Consider the following 24,334-nt stretch of genomic DNA (forward strand, 5'->3'; position numbering starts at 1 on the left):
TTGTAGCTGTGTGAATGAAGATATTTTAAATAAAATGTATTGTTAGCATTCTTTGACGGCATCATCATCGTCATGAATCATACTGTAGTAGCTGTAATAGTAACTGTAATTTAGCACCTGATACTTGTACTCTACCTTTGGCATAAAATGAACTACTGCAGTGACTAAGCAATAATTATGCTTGTAGATTCCAAACCTTTCTTAATTAATTATGATGTCCTTATATTTACTGTGTTTTTGCTGTGTACTGTATTTCAAGACAAGTTATGATTGTTGAAGAATATATGGTGACATATATTCTTAGTGTCTCTTTCCAAGGCAAGAGGGGTTAATCTCTTGTTTTAGAACTCCTGTCACATTTGTGCAGTAATCTGGTATGTACATGCGGATGGGTATGTACTCCTGTTGCATTATAAATGTTTGCAGAATATGGTATCAACATATCAGATCATTACTGGATATTACTGTTTTCTATTAACTGGTACTTTGCTTTTTTGTATTTGAAAATTCAGTCACATTCACTAAAAAATAATTATACAAAAGGAGATCAAGAAAGACTGCCTTTGCATACAGGCCACTTCAGTAAAGCTATCTTTATTGTGCACTCTTTGTTGTAATTTATAGTTTAATTTAACCTTAATCCAGGTTCATGATTAAATCCCATTTTATTTTTTTGACAAATTGATTTGTGAAGTGTAACTGTACTGTATTTAAAACCATACAGTAAAATATTATTAATAAGTGCTTGCATAGCTGTATTTCAGTGAATACCTGTGTTTTAAATGAAATATTCTAATTATTGCATATATTTGGATGTTTTGCATATATAATATATATAATGGTGCATAATACTTAAAACATTCGTTTTTTAGGTTATGACACAATTAGCTAGTTCTTTTATATACTGTGAGGAATTAACATGAAACAAATGCTATTGATTCCAGTTTTATAGATTATATGCAGTTTTCTGTCCAAGCTGTTCTTACTTCTCAAAGTTGTAGTGGGAATACATCATATTTTGGCTAATGAGTGTAAACAAATGTACAGACCTTTTAACCTTTGAACCACAGAGGCTTTAGTATAGACAATGAGTCCAGCAGTCCATTATCATCCTTACAACCAATTAAAGTACGGTCTTTATCTTAATAAATACCAGGATGGTAGATCAGTCATGAACTCATACTGTATTTCCTGAAAAACAGAGAAACATTCTAGAAATACTATAGTTTTTTTATTTGAACTTACACTAGGCAAAACATGAAATAAAGTTTTAGAAAAACGGCACAATCATGTAAGGGGATGGCTTCGTTGTAGCTTGATTTACATTTTGAGTGTCTGAACTAATTACTACTTCTAAGGCACAGACCATTTCCTTCGATTAAACAGTAAATTCTGTTCAGATAAATGGGAGCACAAGCAGAAATAATTGCTGCGGACGGTATTTTTTAAATTCATGGTATTGTGCATTGTAGATGTAGAATTGGTACAAAACCTTTACATAAAGATGTGCTTGATTATTTTATAGTAAGTTTAGATTACTTTAATGGCTTTTAATACATTTTATTAAAAATATATAAAAATGTCATGTTATCACTATACAACCGTTAACATTAGCTTTTGTTATAATCTGGTCCCCAGCTGAGAATGAGAAATTTGTAATATGATTCACAATGGTGTAATTGCCTTACAGATGATCTAACATTCAGCTATCTGCCTGGTCTGTATTATTAATGTAAAGAGAAGATGAAACTGGTGCAGGACTGAACCCCTGTGCACCTAATGTCATTTGGTTACACAGTATAGCCATCTGTTGTAATACATTGCTGGAGGAGTGGAGTGGGCAAAAACAATGCAAGAAAGCTCTGAAGAAGCCAGGCTTCAAGCCTATTAATCAAAACTGCAGTTCAACTGCATTTATCACAGTCCAGAAATAATAGTATAAATATCTGATCAGCTCTTCATTTGATATCTTTTAAAGATATGTAGTTTATATTATTTTATTCTTTGTTTAAAGCTGTTGATTTAAAAAATGTGCTGTGCTTTTTCCCCCCCTACAAGGTATTATTATTGCAGCACTTCTTGCAGTATTGTGCTAACAGCACATGGAGATCAAACAAAAGATTCCATAGAACAACCACACAAGGATAACATGATCACAAGCTTACATGCATTATACATGTTTCTTAGACCATAACACCACAGGAGCCTGCAGCATGTGTAAGCAAATGAAATTACAATGTTCCCTGCTTACACACATTATGTTTACGTTTGTAAATACACAGGCTCCAGCTTTGTCTGAAAAGCCCATTGATTCCCTGGATCAAATTTGCTTTGCAAGGTCAATAGCGAACAGTCCTAGTGAGCTAGGTCTGAGCAGTATTGCTTTACATGTTTTTAAGAACCTCTTTGTGTCGTGTTTGACTCTTGATTTAAGTAAACAAGAAAGGTTTCTACAAAAGGCAGTATCAGTTACTCTTTGCTGATCTAATACTATTATATTTGTGGCCTTGTGTCTTCTGTCCAAGGTTGCAAGATCAATAAGTAAAATCAACAAGTAATTCTCTATACCTGTGTAACAAGATATATGAGACCTTTTCAGAGAAATAGTCCCCGCAGGGAGATCCTGAGGAAATCTGTTTGCTCCTGGGTTGCGGGTTTGTTGCTGCTTCCCTTTAAACCTTGCCCTCGACCTTGCTAGTGTTTCATTTTCTATCTGCATACAGCAAGAGGTCAAGTCATTCATCACTCTCAATTACGAAGTCCATGATCAACAACGGTCACTGTGGAGGCTGCCAAGCAGATGTCTGGAATAAGCCTCGTGCTGACTAATATCCTTGTGCTCAGGGTGAGGTCTTCTCCTGACAGAACAGCTACATGACTGTTGCACTATTAGGTTATTCGCAGAAGATGTATAGCCTAGCCAAGCCACACTTGACAGGTGGCTCGCTAGATAGGAAGCTCAATCAAGAAGACCCTGCAAAATCTGTTTATTGTTCAATCCTTAATTTGAGATACCCGGAAAGGGGAAAAAAAATGAATATGCATTTCAAGTCAAGTGCAGCAGCTGTTGCAAAAGCAGTTTTTAGCTTGACTTCTAGATTACATTTGTTTGCACTCCCTATGTGCTAACCTTTTGCTGCATGTTTGTTTATTATGGCAAATGTGTGTCTGGGACTGCAACTGATGGGAAACTCCTCCGCTATGACAGCTGACAATTTTGCACATTGTACAGTCTTACATGATCTGAAGTTATTGCTGTTTTACACTCGGTCAAAACCATCTTTTGCTGTGTGCGCAGTGTAAAGTTGATCTGCTTTAGGACAAAGATGTGGAACTGATTTTAGTTTAGTAAAAGGTTTTTCTAAATCTCGTAGCCACCAAACCCTAGGTTCCAATCTGACAGCTTAGACCTTTCTTGAAGTGTCACAAAATCTTTACCTTACAAAGTGTGTGAACACTCTCATCATGCAAAACCCATTTTGGGTGTGGTATTGAAAGTGCTTCACTGCTCTGCCTAGCAAAGCTATAAAAGAAAGAAAATTGCAGTGATGCTTAGATGCGGGTGCACGATTATCAATATTGTTCAAAGGCAAGAGAACAGTCAGCTAATTCGCGAGATGTTCATCTGACCTTTCCATTGGATGAGCAACACTGTGACAACCTATGGGATTGAATGGAAATGTTGATCATCTTTTCAGCTTTACTGCTTGTAAGGACACTGAAGCTGGAAAATGTATAGGACTGCATGCTCTGGACATTCCTAACAAAGCTAGGACAAGCTGCTCATCTTCAGAAAGCAAGAAATTTAAGCCATTTGGTTTAACACGTAATTTTCTTATGGGTATACTTGTAAAGTTTCTTTCTATCTGATGGGAAGGATTTTCTCTATGAAGCTGGCATAATACATCTCAGTCAGGAGTAATCAATCTCTTTTCGCAAACTGGAGCACAATGCAGCAGAGGAATGTGAAGTGAGCCAGGCTGCAGCTCTTGGTTTTATACACAGAAACTAGATCTGTTCTATAGGGGACAGGTGGCCACTTTGTTTTCACCAGGGTAGCACAGTGCTATCAGTATTCATATTCATTATCTAAGAGCAGTTAATTGTACAGAATATAGATTAGGTGGATTTGGACAGATCTTTAAATCCTGTCTGCCACTCCTGATTCGCAGACGGAGAAGCCAATTATTTCCAGACGGCCTTGAGTTTCTGCGAGTCGTACCATTTGAAAGCACAGACTCTTACAGCTGTGAATTGATTTAACTGTAGAAGTGGCAGCCTGGTGAAAGTATTTAATTAGCTCAGTTCTCTCCAGCAGAGTGCCAACATCTGGTCAAATCAGGAATATATTCAAAGTAAAATGATTTTCAAGAGGTAAAGTTTAAAATGTCAACTGTGAAAACACAGAACATAAATTATAATCCTTCTGTATAATAATAGCATGATGGGTGTAGAAAAAGAAAGGAAGGTTCTGTGGCATGACTACTACACCTTACATTAGATAGCGAAAAGAAATAGCAGGATAGATAGATGCATACATCAAGTAAGTCGAAGCATGGGCCCTTATCAAAAAGTCTAATTAAAGATCACAGTAATATGAACATAATAAGTTCCACTGAATGTATCTCCCAAACTATTTCTTGACATGCATGTATTGGATTTGTCTAACACCCAATTGATGTGTAATTGTATTGTGTGCTACAGTATGTTAATTGTCACAAGCATTGCGACATACAGGCACTAGAAAGTAGAACTGAATTGCTAGTGTTCATATGGATTTTGAAAAGAGCTTTGAATTGTTGTGAAGATTTACATCTCATTTGCAGACTTCATGGTTCTGATACTTTGCTCATTCTGACAGATTGTGATCTTTATTGTATTGAATATATGTTGGTCCAGAGTCTGCTACTGCTCATGTTCATTGACAGCATGCCATTAAAAAAGATTGGTTACATACTGTATACACAAAGTATTATACAAAGTATTTACTTGCACATTGACAGGTACTGTATAGCATCATCATCAGTATTATAATCTGTCCATTGGGGCATGCCTGTTCGTTTTGCTTTCTCTGGTATTTGCTAAGGCACAAATTTCAAAAGTGCTTATTCTTCCTTCTTCTAATTCATTCTTATCTAACTTCCATAGTTTTATCCTCTGTCTCCAAAATAAGTCTTTATGTGCTCGTATCATATTACATAACATCCAATGTTATAGTATCCAGTGTTGTAGAGTATGTCATCCAGTGGCACAATATTTTCTTCTTATCTTATTAAGATTCTTATCTTAAGAAAAACAACTTGATTTACAGATAATACAGTGTATTCCAATCACCGAATCCGGACAACAAAAACCCATCTGTGTCTAGCATACAGTACATCAGATAATTTCAAAAGCTTATTTTGGTTGTGCCTGGTTACTATGAGGATGGGGCATCTCCAAGGTAAACCAGGTTGCTCCTGTAAGTGTTGTTGTTGGACCAGTAGATGACATGTCTCACCAGTACAGTAAGATATTAAGTTAAGTTTTTAAGTACTTTGTCATTAATGTTTCCATGTTAGAAACTATTGTTAACACAATTCAACAAGCAGTTTCTTACGTCTGTACCAGATTTGCTGTATAATGCAGTTCCTTGTGCTTAATGGGTCCTGTCTGTTATTCACAAGGGTTCTGCAATTCAGAGATCAAAGAAGTTGAGTCACCTTAATTCTATACAAATGCTTTGGGATCCATTGAGATGAAAAGCACAATAAGGATGCAAAGGTTCATTTGTTATGGACTTTGTTCATTCATGACATGATGCAGTGAATTAAAAGGTTGTTTTTGTTTCTACAACCTAGTTAGATATCCATCCATTTTCAAGCTGCTTTCTTTAAGAAAATGGGTCACGGGGCAGCTGGAGCCTATTCTGCCAAACAATGCCAGTTTTCCCAAACCAGTTAACCTACCACTGTGTTTGTGGACTGTAGGAGGAAACAGGAGCACCTGGAGAAACCCATGCAGACACGGGGACAACAGACTGTACAATCTCCACTCAGATAGCACCACGTCTGGAATTGAACTCAAGGCCCCAGAGCTGCGAGGCAACTTTACTGTGCAGTTGATTCAGCATATACTGTAGTATTGCCATCGTCTGATATGAGCTGTGCATCGCTCTGGTGGATTTAATCAAAATGTGCCCAGAGATTGTCTGGTGGTGATACGAATGAAGAGCTTTTCATTTAAAACTTTCTAAACCTTCAAATATTTTTTAGTAATTATATATAATTTTTTAATTTAAAATATATAGGGGTTCTAACTGTGACAGGTGGCTTAAAAATAAGCCCTGGTAAGAAATGTTTAGGAATCCCTGGACTAGTGTATTCCTCCCTTTTCTGTGTGCTTATGTATGTAGAAATGCTGTCCAACAGAAATGACAAGAAACATAGGGTTGAATGCTGTGCATGAGCAATTCTAGGATGCTCTTATTCAAGGTCCTGTCCAGGAGATGTCATGAGACAGGAAGCCTGCACATTCTGACGGGCAGGTATATCCTTTTTGTGCAACAGCTCAGTGCCCATCTCCCCTTCGTTTTGAATGCTTGTAAGAACAGCTGGTGCCACTGATTGTTTTGTCTGTTATGGGGAGGCCTGGCAATCCTTAAAAACCTTTAATTAAACACAAAGATTATGTGCTGTATAAGTGCCAGTGTTTTCCCTTGCAACAGGGAAATAAACACTGAATTTCAATAATTCCACATAGCACACCATGCATCTGCTTTCTCTCCGATGATAAAGGTAAGTATTCTGAAATAGAGTAAATTCATTGAATCAGCTTTGTATCATGGAGTTGGGAAAAATAACCAATACCTTTGTCAATTTCTTTTGAGGTTTATAGGGGTTTATAAGCTTTGTTATTTTTTATTTTTATACTTTTTTTTGTTTGTTTTTGCATATGGGGGAAGAACCCGAATGTTAATGTGCTTCCTGTATTAAAGGAAACAACATAAAAAAATCTACAAGTCTTGTCCTTTTGTGTCTTTGGTGAGAGTTGATGCAACTGTTTGTTAAATAAAATTGAACAGTCTGGAAACAACGCACTGCAGAAATACCTAATACATTCTCACCTAGTAAGCAATCCCTACAGGTACCAGATGCTTTCGTATTTCACCTTACTAAAGTTCTCCAACAGATGTTACATTCACAGAACCATAGAAAATGATTATCCAAATGGTTAGCCAGCTGAAAAAGAAAATAGACAAAATGCATTTTTTTTAGTTATGTTTTGGTGTAGAATATTAAACGTAATGTGGACATTTGTTTTGTTTATTTTTTGTTTGATCTTATTTCCCCAGTGCAATATCAAATAATTCTATGATATCTTAGATAAAGCTGCTTCCAATTGATGTTTTTTTTTTGCTTTCTGGAGAAGCAAAAGCACTGACATTGTACCAATGGTCCTCAAAACTGCTGCCATTACCCCTGTGCCAAAAAAGCCTAACATGGCTCTCGACAATCTTAACGATTTTCACTCTATCTCCAGCTTACCTTTTCTTGCAGAAATTCTAGAATGTGCTGTCACACTTCAGTTACATAACCACCTCATGACAAATAACCTTTTTGAACCCCTCCAATCTGGCTTCCGTCAACTTCACAGCACGGAAACTGCCCTGGTCAAAGTCACTAAAGATCTTCTAATAGCTTCTGGTTCTGGTTCTCTTTCTATACTCATCCTTCTTGATCTCAGTGCTGCTTTTGACACTGTTGACCATGACATCTTACTTTCTCGTCTTGAGACTGTGTTTGGAGTTTCTGACACTGCTCTCAAATGGTTCAAGTCTTACCTCACTGATTGCTTTCACTTTGTCTCTCTTAATGGGTATAGGTCTGAAATTGGTCTTGTTAAGTCTGGTGTTCCTCAGGGCCCAATACTGCGCCCTTTACTCTTCAGCATTTACATGTTCACACTTGGTCAGCTTTTAAAATCACATGGTCTCAGCTATCATTTCTACACTGATGATACTCAAATATACATCCATACCAAATCTGCCACTGATGTGGCTGTCTCTATTCTAATTGCATCTCTGACATAAAAACTTGGATGACTCAAAACTTCCTTCATCTTAACTGTGATAAGACTGAAGTCATGCTTATTGGCACCCACCATCAACTTCGTAAAGCCAATCTTGTAACCCTATCTGTAGATGGTTTTGTACTTGAGCTTCAGTCTAAATTGAAAAACCTTGGGGTGATATTCGATTCTGGCTTAACATCGACCCACATGTGCAGCATATTGTCAAAACATCTTTTTATCACCTCAGAAATATCACTAGACTACGCCCTGTGCTATCACTAACTGTGGCCGAAAAGCTGATCAACACATGTGTTCTCTCAAATTGACTACTGTAATGCTCTTCTCGCTGGGGTATCTAAATCTACTTTCAACAAACTGCAGTATGTCCAAAATTCAGCAGCCAGAATACTGACCAGGTGTAGTGCAAGTGATCACATTACGTCTATCCTGGAGTCCTTGCACTGTCTTCCTGTCAAATTCCATGTGGACTTTAAAATCCTCATGCTCACCTATAAGGCTTTGCATGGCTTGGCACCTCAGTACCTGTCTGAACTATTATCGCCCTACTCCCCTCCTCGCAACCTATGCTCTTCTAATTCTGGTCTCTTAATTGTCCCCCAAGCCCCTCTACGTTGTATGGGTGACAGGTCCCTACTCCAGTTATGCCCCCAAGCTCTGGAACTCTCTGCCCAAGGATATCAGAGAGTCACCTTCTCAAAACTCCTTCAAATCCTGACTCAAAACCTTCTTCTTTAGAAAAGCCTTTACTTTACTGGTTCCATTCTTCACCCCTCTGCTTTTCTTAGTACCACCATCCACAGTTTCCTCTGTATATTGTAATTGTGTTTTATCTTGTGTGTTCTTTTTATTGTTGTTGTCATTCTGTAAAACACTTTGAGATGCCACCTTTAAAGGTGCTATGTAAAATAAAGTTTATTATTATATTATAATATACACAATAATGTTTTTTTAAAGGAAGGTGGATTTTAGTTTACACCTTGCTAGCATGAAGTCCCCACAAGCCTTATTTCTGAACTGGAGACAATATCCTGGACTATATTTTTTCAGAAAAAGGAGCTTATCACATCAAAGCACGTTGTGTAATTTTGTGTATTGGAAATTGCAAGGAGCAACATATAATAGTGTTAAGATACACTGGTATCTTCAGGTTACAAAATTAAAAACCACCATTTGCATGTTGTGTATGAAGCCTGTATAAATGAGATAGGCATGTAAGAAAGCAGCAACTTCTGAGATACCAGTCCATCACAGGGCACAGACAACAAACAGGCATGCCCTCACACCAGGCCCAATTTTCCCAGAAGCCAATTAACCTTCCAGCATGTCTTTGCATTGTGGGAGGAAACTGAAGCATGTTTGGTTTATAAAAGGTAAGTCTTTTGTTGCAAAAACAGTTATTCCTACTGTGAAATATGGTGGGGGATCTGTTATGTTGGGTTGCATATTGAAGTCCTGGTTTCCAGCTGTAATGTCACCAGTGATAAACTCCCAATACATATCAGAACATTTTGGTCAAACACTTGATTCCCTCTGAAAATAGGCATTCTTGCACAATTCTAAATTGAAAAAGGGCTGATGAGTTAGGAGCACACAAAATAAATATTCTTGGCTAGCCATGTCAATCTCCAGACTTCACTTCAATTGACTGAGCATTTATGATTTGAGATCACAAAGACAGTTTACAAATAGGAAACAAAAAATCTCTGAAAGACATAAAGTACTTCTGGGTGGAAGAATGGTCAAGAATCTCCATAAGTGCCAAGCATTTAGAGCACAATAGAGGAGGAGTCATGTCAGTGTAATCAGTGCCAAGAGGATTTACAAAGTAGTAAATACAGGGGTGGCAATAAATGGGGCCATGGTGTTTTCTGGACTTCAATTATTTATGACAAATATAATTTTCCTCTGTGTAGTGCTATTAGAGTTACAACATAATTTTCTGTTATGAACATAAAAATGTTCGTAAGGGTGGATAAACCAGATTTTGATTGCCTATGTAGGAGTATCTGTCTTGAATATGCCCTCTTTCAATACTGTGTTTCCTATTGAAACTTGGTTCCAAATCGCTAAAAGTTGTTTAAGCCTGAGCATATTAAATTAACATAACATCGGCCCATGTAATGTTTATGGCCACAAACGGGACAGCTTGGTTCAAGCTTACTGCACAGTTTGTTGTTGTCTGACTAGGCAGCCCAGTGGTCATCTGAAGTATGTGAGATCCACATTTTCCCAAAAGGCATACAGCTGTGGTGTGACAGAATGTGTGCATCCTGCCCTGACCTATAAACAGATTTTGCATGCCGTCCATTCTCTGTTCTGTTCTGAATAGAGCTCTTAGCTGTGTGAGCTGAGTCCATGACCAAACTCTTGTAGCATTAATCAGACCAGAAAGTTCAGAGACAAAAAGTGTGCTCATAAACAGACAATATTGTTCCTACAGTTTATGGTTCATTAACCTTTTTTCAGTCTTAAAGTTTAAAATTATCGGAGCTGATGTGACGAAGCGTGTTTTATTTCATCTTTCACTGTCATCTTTCATTTGAGACACTATCTGACCTAGTGAAAGTCCCCTTATGTTTTAATTAATGTAAAAGTCAGTTGTGGTTTGTACAGTGTGTGCTCCTGCAGAGTTAAGTCTTGTTCATTCTCAGGAAAACAGTCAAACCAGGGTTAGAGAAGCCATCATACTTACTCTCTTACCTTCAAGCCAAGAAGAGGAATTTAAATTGACTTGCTTACTTATATAAGTGCCAAACATTTTTGTCCTTTGCACTGTTTATACTTAAAAAAAAGGTTTTGTTCCAGAAGCTGGTTGCATGCACTTTTAATACTGCTTTTTCTGTAGTTTTTCAGTAGAGCTGTGTGTTTTTCACGGCTTATTTTTAACATTGTTGATGCACTTACAGAGGTATATATAGATATTCAAGTTTCTCTAATCGAAACAATCTAATTGGTTTATTAAACTGCTTCATTATAAAATACCCCTTTAATTACAAGGGACAGTTGCAGCCGTTAAATCAATCAAAGTAGCTAATGAAAATCTTAGATTAAAAAATGGATGGATCAGCTACTGTATGTCAGATGGAGTTTGAGTGACTGCCTCAGTTTCAACGTAGCATGGATGGCTGGATTTAAAATATTTTGCACAACATTAAACAGACATTTACCATCTATAAAAACACAACACATGAAAACCTCAGATTGACAGAGATGAGACATTGTCTTCAATCTTAGAAGTGGAACATTGTCAGGAATGTTGGAATTGTTATTTGTGCCCTGACAGAGGGTTTGTCTCAGCTTACAGTATAGTCCCCGGGACAAATTGGACAGCAGGTGTCATGGAATAAACAATAATTAATTTGGGAGGTGGTAGTGGGGAGATTTTAACCATAAGTCACCTAAGGAGTGAGTATTTCCCCCCAAACCACTGATTTACAAGTAGAAATTGTTAAATTGGTTAAACTTAACATATTTTAATGGTTTTCAAGATTGAACTTTGAGTTCACAGACTGTAAAAAAATAGTTTTTTCATATTTCTTTTATAGGAGTGATTAAATTAATTGCTATGTGAGCAAGACTTTAGTTAAGTTAGCAGATATTGCTAAACTACGCATTTAATTAGGTGAGAGTTGCTCAAGGCATTGTGACGTACTTACATACAGTATGAGGTCAATTTTAACCATGTCACTGAATTTGACAGTGTTAAAACTATTTACAGTACGTGATCAAGGAATGCAATTAATTATTTTGAAGTTTGTTGCCATATCCTCTGCATTTGATTTGCAAAATCCATATATTGGCTCTAGCATGTAATATCTAGCCAAGTTTCCCAGAGCCAACTAATTGCAACCATAGAAAAATAAATGGCAAACAATGTTTTGAAATATTGCCCCAGCAGAGAAAATTTTAAACAATAACTGAAGGGTGCAATTACACAGTTGTCTTGTAATCCTTATTTACAACGAAAGCTTAAAGGCTAAGAGATGCTTGTCGTTGCCTGCTCTTTGATGCAACTTGTGTATGCACAAATATATATCCAAATTTTAATTTACAGTTGCTTAACATCAGACCAAACATGATTAAATAACTGACAGTTCAATTTGAGTCAACAACAATAATAATAATAATAATAATAATAATAATTGCTTACACTTATATAGCGTTTTTCTGGACACTCCACTCAAAGCGCTTTACAGGTAATGGGGACTCCCCTCCACCACCACCAATGTGCAGCATCCACCTGGATGATGCGACAGCAGCCATAGTGCGCCAGAACGCTCACCACACATCAGTTATTAGTGGGGAGGAGAACAGAGTGATGTAGCCAATTCATAGAGGGGGATTATTAGGAGGCGATGTTTGTTAAGGGCCAATGGGAAATTTGGCCGGGACACCGGGGTTACACCCCTACTCTTTTCGAGAAGCGCCCTGGGATTTTTAATGACCTCGGTTTTACGTCTCATCCGAAGGACGGCGCCTGTTTACAGTATAGTGTCCCCGTCACTATTCTGGGGTATTAGGACCCACATGGACCGCAGGGTGAGCACCCCCTGCTGGCCCCACTAACACCTCTTCCAGCAGCAACCTTAGTTTTTCCCAGGAGGTCTCCCATCCAGGTACTGACCAGGCTCACACCTGCTTAGCTTCAGTGGGTTGCCAGTTGTGAGTTGCAGGGTGATATGGCTGCTGGCAATAAGCAGGATTAAGTTAAATGGGTTTCACAATTATTTTGTTTTTTCTTTATTATCTTGGTGATAAATCTATAAATCTAATATGTTAATCTATCCAATGCTCAATTTGTATTTTAATTTTTCCTGCACTGTTCTGTTCAGGGCAAAAACACTTTACCTCTGTTAAGAGTTTTTCCCTAACAAGAGTATTACATCTTTTTTTCATTTTAATATGTATATATTTACCTGCTTAGATTCAATTGTCATGGAAATATAACTTATTTTATACACTGTTGTATATTGAAGTCCAAATCCTAGAGAGTTGAATTACAGTTGAAACAAACAGGTCGTGAAATACCAATGGTCCTAGTTACAGTTATCTTGCAGCTCACATTGTATTAAAAAGCAAATAAACGTAAAAATAAAATAAAAGTTTTGAGCAGTGTTTTGAATAACTTTGTCATGTACTGTAAGTTGCATTGTACCCGAGACAAGTCTGCATTGTATTTAGATCAATCTATTTAAATTATTAATATTGCAATGTGCTCTTGGGATACAGTATGCACCGTAGAGTAGCCATGCATCAGATTATTTGAAAAAATAAAAATGCCATGACACACTGCTGTCTGAAATGCTGTCTTAAGCAATATATTGACTGAAACCTTGCACATTCTAGATGGCTGCATCTGTATATACTGTAGGCCATTGACTCAGACAGTGGTTGAGTGAACAGCCTATTGTTGTAATTTTAAAACTACATATCCAAGTTCTAATAATGAGAGTGGAGATTACCACTGGCAAGAATGTACATAATTAGTCTTTATACTGTACTGCTCAATGTTTTCTGCTTCAGTGCAAATAATATAGTAAAATACTAGATTTAAAAAACATTTTTTGCTATTCTAAAAGGTGCTATTCAGGTTCTAAAAGTGTTCTTCAACTTTTAAATAGTCTTCAATTAAAGTTTAGGAGGAGTGATGGCAACCTAGATCCCCTTCACCTTTATTGCTTAAACTCTAATTTGCTATGATGTCGCCATCCAAAATGCTCTGAAAAGGTGCAGTAGACCCCAATTCCTCACAATTTCTTTTCCATCCCTCCTCCATCCCATCTCCATCTTTTCCAGCTACACCTTGATTAATTCTTCAGTCTGCATGATGGTCCAGACTTCTTTGTCCTGTAGTCAGGTTGTTGGATCGCAGCCAAACAGGTTTATCTTAAACTCATTATGCCTTACCTTACTGTATAATAAACATTCATAACACATTTTTTGATTGGGAGCCATTATTCCTCATGAAAAGTTGTATAGCAGCCTCAATGCATAAAAACTAAGATGCAATAGACTCCCCATCAGGATATCAATGAAGACCATTGACTTGGGAAGCACCTACTAGATGTTTTATAAAGGGGGGTTGAAAGAAAGACTATAGGAGTATAAGGCAATTAATTTGCCTGCCTAGTCTAAAAAGTAATAGACATACTTTTCATGAAATGCAATCATTTGTTTTTCAGAGGCTAAAAGGACGCATATCTTTCACTATGAGTAAATTAAGTGATTTGGGGCAGCTTTAATTTTACAAATAATTGCACACACAAAAAAATTATCTTCTAAACTAATTAAACAACAGTCATCACTTTAAGAGGAGAAGCTCCCCTACCTCGGATCAGGCTGAGGTGCAGCATCTATATATGATCAATGAATACTTAAATAAGAACCTATTTACACTTAATATGGAAGGTAAAATAATTTTTCCTCTGCAATGTCAGTTTCGAAATTTTTGGCTTTTCACAGGATTATGCAACTAAGATACTTTGTACAAGAGATATTTCTGAAACATTTGTGGTGAAACAGAGAAAAAGTATTTGAATAGTGAACAGGTTTATTTAGACCTCATTAAAAACCACCATTGATAAATTGTCCAAAAATAAGCTATTTAAACTTTTGTAAGAGAATTGTTATAAATCACACACTTTTGGGGGGCCATACTTGAATGTATTGTGTGCATGAACTTAATCTAAGGATGACAATATCTTTCTAAGATTATTTGCAAAGGGTTTAAGGGAAGGGATGTCTGAAATCTAGTTGTATGTAAACGTTTTAAATACAAAGTGTGGTTCTTAATTCACAAACTATTTTATTTACTACTTTGTTTTAAAACGTGTGTGATTTTTTGTGAATTAAAAACTTTTATTTGTATTCAAATGTGATTTGGGTATGAATACTGTTTTCTAATACTTCAATCACACTTTATGCTAAAAAATGAGTATGTGGCATACAGTACTGTAGTAAGGGTAAAGAGGTGAACGTGACAATAGGCTGCACCTGGAGCAAGAATATAGACCAAGGTGATGCTGGACTAGATCCCTAAAGACAAAGAACAACTAAGGACAACAAAGACTGTCAGACTAAATATCTTAAGTTGAACTTTTATAGTCAGCACTATTGAGAGACTGCAGAATGTCCCTGGATCGTTTCACATCTTATCCTTCGTATTTGTTCTTCACATTTATTTTAGAATTTGTAATTCCTTTAAAGCCGCGCTTCAGAATAATTGGTTTTACACTAGATACAGTACGATACAGCTATATCCAATAGCAAATAGCAACTTCAGCACTCGTGTTTGTTTTCCTATTTTAATTAGTTGCAAAAATATATTTTAAAAACCTTTATTTTGTCAATTCAGAATCTCAGTTTTTTTTATTATGTTTCCACTAAATATTCTGGATTTAGTTCTGGATTTACAGTTGTGATTGCCACTAGATATTATGGATTAATTAGTTCTGGATTTACAATTGTGATTCACAATCCTGCAATCCTGCTCCTGCAGCCTTCCTACCCATTGAACCTTTGACACATTACCTTTTGACATGTTGCATGTTGAATCAATATACAGGCCTCAGTGCCAATTTGAAAGGAGGCACTTTGCTCACTAGCATACTCACAAACCCGCAAAGGCCTGGGAGGTGCCAGAGAACCTTGCGTCTACTGAAATAACCATTTAAAATGTAAGGCCTTTCAAATATGGCCTTGACATATTGCCAAGTGTCTGTGGCATTGTCCTGCCCTACTAATTCATAACCTGTCCTTGAACACAGGTGTTCAGGTTAGGATGACTAACTTACAATGATTCATTAAGAAACTGTTAGGCTTCAGTGTTCCAAAGAGCAGATCATCTGCAGTCAGCTGTGGCATTAACTGTGTTAGTATGTTCTCTGACAGTTGTAGTGCCTGCATGTCTTTGAATAATAGTCTGGCTGTAAAGAGACAAAATTGAAAAGGGTCTTAACCTTTGATTTAAGATGTGACAGTCAAGCCAATATGGACAATTAATGAGCATGGTAGGGAGTTAGATCATATAATTTAAGCAGCTATTTTCAGAAATGTCATGTCATACAGTATGTTTCTTTTTTCCCACATGAGTGACTGTACTGCTAGCTACTAAGGGTTTGGGCAGCAATGGGGATTTCATTTATATGCCAAGTCAAGAAAACTCTTGTCAACTTTTATCCACCTAACCCTGAAGGCAGTAAGCCAGTTATGCTCACACTCAGAAACATGGGTATTTGAAGTCACAGTTGTCTCATGATATAGATCAAATTTGTACTGGAATTCCCTGCACTATACAGCTCACTTTGCACACCAAGTAATATTTTCACCTGTTCCAGCAGAAAAACTTAATTGAAATCCCCATTGGTGTGAAACATTACATATGTGCAATAAACAAAAACTGTCTGGTAATTTAGAATAAATTCTAAATTTATTCACTTTAAATTGACATTTATAAAACCTTTAGACATTTAGCGTCAACAACATTCAGTTATGAATGCTGGGTTAAGGTTAATATGAACATTAGCGGTACCTGGAGTTCTTAACATTCTTAAGAACCACAGTTAATAGTAAGAAGGTTATCTCATTAATGATATGTTAAACCCCATCTTTATACAACTTAATATATGGCATTACCGATCAATTAAAATTTCTGACTCCTGCAATATGCTAAGGAATTTCCCTTCTTCTGCAATCCTTTGTCATACAATAGGAGAAAAAGTCCAGAGATGATTGTTTCAGAAAATTGCCTTAAGGAGAAAAGGGTTGAAGAAAGTGGATCTGTGACATCTTCAGCAGGCATTAGAGACTTCACAGTGCAAAGTAAAAACAAATTCCCACATTGAGCCTGCTCCATTTAGCTTGAAACAAAGACACATATCTGCCGAGAAGCCCAGTCATCCTCATCTTATTAGTTTTTAGGCAGGTCTTTAATTAGTTTCAGAGCATCTGTGTCTGTGGTGTTCTAATTGTTGTGGTAATTGTTGTTTTCTTTGTCTTGTTGAAAGTAATGAGATACGGTATTGTCTGCAAAGAGCATGTCCCAACTATTTTAATTTCTCAGAAGACTAATTAGCTAAATTCCTTCTTTTCTCAGCAAAAGAGAACATAGGCCAGTGCACCATAAAATCTAGGCTCTGACTGATTTGCCCGATTCAGAAGCTGTTGTCTCATAACCCTCAGTAAAATATTGTTCAGCCAAGCAGAATGTACTGAGACTACTTAGTCATTAGATATTCGTATTACATTTTAAAATAATAGAAGTAATATTGGCATTGGACGATGTTGTGGTAAGTCGTCATGTAGAATATCGTGTTGAATTTTGATTCAACACATTACAAAATGGATTTCACTGGACTGGAAAGTGTTCAAAAAGAATAATCACAGTAACTCCTGATTATAAAGGAATATCATACTCGTTGATGTGAATAGAATCTAATGTCTTAAGACTTCAGCAGATATTTTATTCAAGTAAAGATAACTACACTGTTGTCAACAATAATTTCTGCTTTTATTTATTGCGTCTCCTAAAGAATTCTAAAGTGTTTCACACATACAGAAGGGGAGCAACTTCATTCATACTTAATTGCAGTACCCACTATACAGAAAATCAGGTAGAGAAGTAAGAATTGCTTTACCAGTTGAATTACTCAGAACTTCACACCAGGGTTAATACCCCTGCTCTTGCAAAGATGCCCATGGAATTTTGGAATTTGTGTCTGCCAGCAGTTTCAGCAGCAGTACGGGTGGCAGATCTGAAACAATCTCTCAGATGGACCAGTCTGATGTGTCGGTCCTACTCTGGTGTGGTCACTCGAGGGCGACCGGATATTGGGCGGTCATCTGTCCTGCCGGTCTGCTGAAACTTTCTCTGCAGTCAGGACACAGTGCTTACTCCATAGTGTCTGGCAATGCTGGCACATGAGATGCCTGCCTGCAGCATCCCAATGGCCCTCTCCCTTGCTTCTGGTGACATTCGACGCATTATGGAATGCACAGAAAACTGACTGTGTGGCCTTTTTCTTGCAGTAACCTAAGCTTTGAATTAAGGCCTTTTTAAAGGTGACCTGATCAGGCATTGTTCCACCTGGACCTCATTGGGTAAAAGTGGACCTAATGAGCTTTCATGTGATTGGCAAGATGCAATGCCTCACTGCACAAGCTGTATTGCTGGTCAGAGGGCTTAAAACAAATTGACAAATTTTTGTGAAGGTACATAAGCTATAACTATAGTATTCTCATTCCAAAAGATGTTGCATTTCTTTTTTCCATCAGTATATATTATATGGCAGACCTTGTATATCGTATATGTGGAAGAGTGCAATTTTAATTATTATTAATTTTGTTATACACAGATAATAGATGTCTCTCTTACCAAGTTAAAGACATATTAATGTTTTAATGTTAAGTTAATGTCATGTGTAGAAAGTAAAAGTGGTTGAAATGAATAATTGGTTGTTGATTACATATAATTTCTTGTGTGGAAATGGTATTTGTGTCATGCTGATCAGCCTTATTAAAGGTGAAACAGCTGTGTGGCTAAATAGCTTGAATGGCCTCCTCTCATTCATGACCTTTCTTATTCTTATATTTGTATTGCTTTACAGCAATAAGATTAAGGTTAAACTGAGACTAAGAGTATGTTATTAATGCAGCAAGAGAGTGGTGTGCAATGTTGTGATCACAAAAGTCATGAACCCAGGCCATTTACAAGCGTGATTTAGGCAATATGCAATAACTGGGATACCATGTTTCTATTCTGTTTTAATTAAAATAGTAATTACATTTGTTTAATTATTTGTGTAAAGGTGCATCTTTCAAGATAACTTTTTATTGACAATTAAAGGCTGTCAGGGATGTATTTCGGATTTTTTTAAATCTTAGTACAGATGTTTGATTAATTAGATTAGGCATTATCTGTAATGTGCTCCATGCTGCTTACAGCAGTAGACTAATTCTGACATGAAATGCTTTGTCAGCAGGATAGGAGTCCAACATTGAAATGATTACTAAGATGATGTTTTGTATTTATCTTTTTTGTTACTGATAAGTTTAAGTACATGTTTTCTGTAAGACGATATTCATCTGATGAGTTTCTTTTTAGCAGTATTGAAATGCAGGCAAATATATAGCAATGCAGCTTAGTTATAATCCTTTTCTACTTTTCATCACATCAAAATGATGAAATAATAAACCGTTGCTGTATGTTTGGAGGGCATAAAAGAGAATTCTCTGTGTCTCTCATCTATTGCCCTGGAGTTCTTTGCTATTCATCTGTACAATACACTATACATTCATCAGCTAACTCTACTGAGCACCAAACCATTCATGGGACAATGAGTCCTAAAGGACTTTGTTCAAAAACTAGAAAACTGGCAGGATAGGAGCATTCCCAGCTGATGATGAGCATGCTGAAGTCAATCCTGTAAGAAAGGAGAGCTCTTTTGAGACCATCTTGGCTACAGTTTACACAGATTTCTATACCTTAGTGAATAAAGGGTCCTCATGGGCAAGATACAAGGAACTCATTATTACAGCTGTCTGGATTCACATCGGGTTTAGGAATTTATCTGAAGGGACCTTACCCTTCTGAAATAAGGGTGATTTATTAATGTTATTAGTTTTACTGTATTTGAAGGAGATTTGTTAGGAGATTATACCATGTCACAATTAGTTGTGTGTGATTTATTTTATGTATAGGAGTTTGTGATACAGAACTTTAGGGGAGAAAAGTACAAATCTCGATAAGCAAAAGGGATTCAAAGTAATCTTCAGGCAGGCATCTTAAAACTAATTCCTCAGAAGCCTTCTGTTTGCTTCAGAAATCACCAGCTTGCCAGAGCGCTGCAGCCTTAATTGGTTCTTTTAAACACTCAAGGCTGAGATACAGGATTTTTATCTGTTGACTTTTAACAAGCTCCCCCAAAAATACAATTTCTTAATGAGGGTTTTCACAGATGCTCACAGTTCCTAAGTCTATGCAATTTTATACCATTTGCAAGTGCAGTCTTTGCTCAAATGCATTTCCTAAATAAGAATATCTTTTAACTTTTGATCACATTAACAGTGCCTCAGTAAATTCCGCCTGAAAAGCTCACTGCCTCTGTTGAGTCGAGATATTAGGTGCAATAAGTACTTTACAAGTTGAAAGTTCTGGAATTTATGAAGTGCTTATGTAGTCTGTTGTCCTTCTCTAACAAGCACATCAGGAAAACTGGACAGCAGAGCAGTGAGATCAGGCTCACAACATTTAAAACATGTTTCCTTGGTCAACTACTTGGTATACCAAGTGACTGGTATATCACTGACATCCTTACTATCAAGTGCAGAAGGTGTGCAGATCATCACAGACACAACTTATGGTCGCATTTAGCTGTAATGCCACTCTCTGGTGTGGCTGTTCTTTGACTGTGGACAGTTTCAATGGTCCCTCTAAATTTCGTTTGACAGTGTGCAGTTTGCACAATATAGTTATTTCAGTAGGCAGATTTACTTAATCAACACTATGCGAATCCTCCCTAAGCTATATTTTTAATATACAAATATATAATTAAGGTATTTGTGCATTAAAATATGCATTATTTGTGTATTGTTTTTTCAGTATTTTTTATATCCACATACACCAAAGATGTCCATTTGAATTAAAGTGGGAGCAGTGCTGTAATAAGGGAATAGTTTCATGCTATGCTTTCTCTCTTGTCAGGAGATAATTCAAAGCTCTGGTAATTTTGATTTCATATCACTGAGCATGCCTTGGCAATTTTTATGACCTGGAGGTTGTATCACACAACTGTGATAATATTGCCCCTATTGTTTTGCAGATTCATATGGCTAGGTGACCAGAATTGTGTAGGCATTTCTGGTTAACCGCACAAGGTCTTGTTTGACTCTTTAAAACTCAACAGCCTTTGTTATCTCCTGCTTTATCTGTACAACACACAACTGTTATAGTAGGCAGACCACTTCTTATGGGAACAACAATTGCTGTAAATGGACAGATGATCCATTTAAGAGACTATTATCTATGGAAATGAAGGCAGGCTGTGTAATGATTACTGATCTGTCTGTGAAATCCCCATGTCCTACAGTTCTAAATGGATGTCAGTGTGGGTGGACAGCGGGGCAGTAGGAAGCCGTCTTTAGTCACAGGAAGCTGTTCTAATAAATGAGCCTCCTCTCTTCTGATGCTCTGATGTGCCAGTTTCACACAAGTAGGGCGATGTGTGCAGGCACCCAGCAGGGCAGAGCACGTTGGTTTTCCACCTGGCTCTGATTGCTGGTGAAGAAAATATGGAGAATAGCTGGAGCTGGAGCAGAACTGCTAGCATATCAGTCTCAGCTCAGCAATCAGATGGCATCTCTATTTATACTTGTTAAACTAGGCCGAGGTGGAAGACAGACTTCTTTTTCACTGAAGCCAGTACTAAGGCAAGACAGTAGGAATCCACTCACTTTTAAAACAACAAATCTGTTTCATTGTGAAGACTGCTGTATCAACTGCAATTCCAAAAAATATCCAGTGCCCAATGATGTAATATTCATAATTTTTAGATATGGGGCCTCAGCCCATCAAGATTATGCATAATGGCTTCATTGAGCACAGCAGTTCACTGCTACTATTTAATAATTTCTAATAATTTGTTGGTGGGCTTCCGAAATCTTGAATACAGTATCTGACTTCTCAAAGGCTACAGGAGAGCCAACTAAAGACTATATAAAAATTATCATATTTAAATGTTTCCCTTAAGATTAATATTTTAAAAGTTATGATTATACATTAGGAGGCACTATTTTCCTGCCATAACAAGTTTTAGAATATGGTACATCTGCCCTGATATACCATGCAAAAATATTTTTATGTAAAATGTAAGAAATTGTTCTGCCCGAGAAAGGTGATTGGTTTTCTCCTAAAATTGACACACAAAAAAAACAATTTTTGCACTATGTGGCTTATCAATATTAGACTTAGATTTCTAAAATTATGATCAATTCAGATAATCATGCAATAAACCTGGAGCTGCCTCATTGTGGGGAGCTACAAGTGAACAAGAAAAATACAGTTTGGTGGTAGAGGCTTACTCAGTTGTGTGACATTCAGGCAGTGTACAGTAGGTGATTTGTTCAAAATGAAACAACCTGTTTTAGTTACAGTATATAATCAATAAAGACAACTGTGCCAGTTCCATAGATATTAATAAATGCCCAGGCCCTATTAGATATTACCTCCACCTTGCTTCACCGGTGAAAAAGTGTTCTTTGGAGCATCTGCAGTTGTTTTTTTTCTCTCCACACTATAAGCTTTCCTGTTCTAAAGATTTATCTTTGTATCTTCTGCTCAGGATGGCATGGTGGTGCAGGGATTACCGATGCTGCCATGCAGCATTGGGGCCCTGGGTTAATTCTGGATCTGGGGTTCTGTCTGCATGGGGTTTGTGTGTTGTCACGTGTTTGTGTGAGTTTTCTCCTGTTGCTCTAGTTTCCTCCCACAGTCCAAAAACATACAGGTGCCTGTAGGTGAATTGGCTTCTGGGAAAACTGGCCCGAGGTGTGAGTGTGCGTCCTGTGATGGACTGGTGTACTGTAGGCTTTGGCTCCCCTGCAACCCTGATTTGGAGACAGCTGTTAGAAAATGGAAGGATGGATCTTCTGTCCATAAAACTTTGTTCTCGAACTCTCCAGGCTCATCTTATGATCTTATGTACTTATGAGCAAAATCAAATATGGCTTTTCTGTATTTAGTGCTTATGAGAGTTTTACATTTTGTGGTTTAGCCTGTTAATGTCTTCTACAAATAATGGATGTTGATACCTTTGCTCCTACAGCTGGGAGGTTGTTGGTGATTTCATTAACAGTTGTAAGCTGTTATAAATCATCAACTGCAGATTCTCTTTGACTGACCCAATCTTGCATGATTTGTAATTTTATCATACCTGTGGTTATCTCCTTCATCATTATATTACAGATTGTTAATTGTGGATGTTTCTTCCCCAGTGTTTCCCAATTTCCATGCTATGGTTCTGATTTAGTTTTTCTTACCTATTCTTATTGCTTTTCTTTAACATCAAATAATAAACCTCAGCTTTTTAGCATCAAAATGAAGAGCTTAGCTCAATCTATTTGTTTAATGGACCCAAGGGGGTGATACTTAATTGACTTTATTAAAAAATAAAATACTTAGGAATTGTGCTATTTCGTAGAACAGTATTACACAGCATAACATATTATAGTTTAAAGTGAATGGAGGGCACTGAATATGAGAATACCTTTATGACAATGCTAGTAAGAATGTGCACCAACCTAAGTTTTTAATTAATGTTTGAATAATTAAATATTCAAACACTTGGTTTTTGAAAAACATTTAAACCTGTTCTTTACATTAGAATAATTAGATTGAAATATTTTAGGTGGCTTTTCTAAGTTGGTAACTTTAGTAAGTAGTTTCCATTCATTTTCCACTGCAAATAACGTGGAATCACAGGCACTCACTTCTCCATTCTATAACAGTGAGAGGCTCAGACTGTGTAAATGATGGAAGTGGATGAAGTGAATGTAGGTGAAGCTGAGTGCAAGCAGGGTCTGGGGAATAAATTGTGTGTTTTCAACAGTGGTGCACCGAGTTGCCACAAGGAGTCACGAACCCTAAATAAACCCTTCACATACACCGCCACAGGCAAAGGATGCCACTTGCCTTGTTAGGCTGCTGTTCTACACTAGCTTCCACTTTGTTGTAGAGCTGCAGTAATGCATTTCATTTAATAAACTGCAGAGACCTGCAAACATTGTTTGATAGTCATTAGAGAGTTACTGTACTGGAGTCACATTTACTGCTACTCTGGCATTGGCTGTTTTGTGTGCTACATGACTTGCATGTAAATAATACTGTATGTTTGTTGAGCTCACTAATTTGCGTTTTTGTATGTCATGAACAGTGTTCTAAAAAATGGGATTTTTGCTATAGTTCAACAGAGTGTCACGGACAAGACAGCTTCTTTCTTTCTTGTATCTTTTAAACATATGATTATGTACCACATTAATATACTGATTAATGTCCTATAGTATATACAGTGCCATGCAAAAGTATTCATCCTCTGGCAATGATATCACATTTTGATAGAAGTACAGTACATGGACTGTATTGAAAATCTATCATTTTTATCATGATTGTTTTAACTGAACACTGTTATAATTTAAGGATTTTTTTTTGTTTTAGTTGAATGTCAGTACAATCTGCTAAGAAGATACATGTAGTGAAATGTACTGATTA

At 36.9% G+C, this 24,334-nt stretch overlaps 1 protein-coding gene across 2 annotated transcripts in view; it reads left to right on the forward strand.

The window, feature by feature from the left end:
- The window catches only part of LOC148661720 (attractin-like protein 1), a 429,208-nt gene that overhangs the window by 316,617 nt on the left and 88,257 nt on the right, over positions 1–24,334 (forward strand). The window contains exon 27 of one of the 2 annotated variants that reach the window (XM_088635865.1): positions 5,970–6,993. The exons of the other annotated variant lie outside the window; for it this stretch is intronic. Within the exon in view, the coding sequence (XP_088491991.1) occupies positions 5,970–6,104 (135 nt within the window). The 3' untranslated portion in view covers positions 6,105–6,993. Of the gene's footprint in view, positions 1–5,969; positions 6,994–24,334 lie in introns of those variants that run through there. 2 annotated transcript variants of the gene reach the window in all.

The sequence above is a fragment of the Lepisosteus platostomus genome, chromosome 6 (assembly GCF_059453375.1).
Source record: "Lepisosteus platostomus isolate fLepPlt1 chromosome 6, fLepPlt1.hap1, whole genome shotgun sequence".
NCBI classification, from domain to species: Eukaryota; Metazoa; Chordata; class Actinopteri; order Semionotiformes; family Lepisosteidae; genus Lepisosteus; species Lepisosteus platostomus.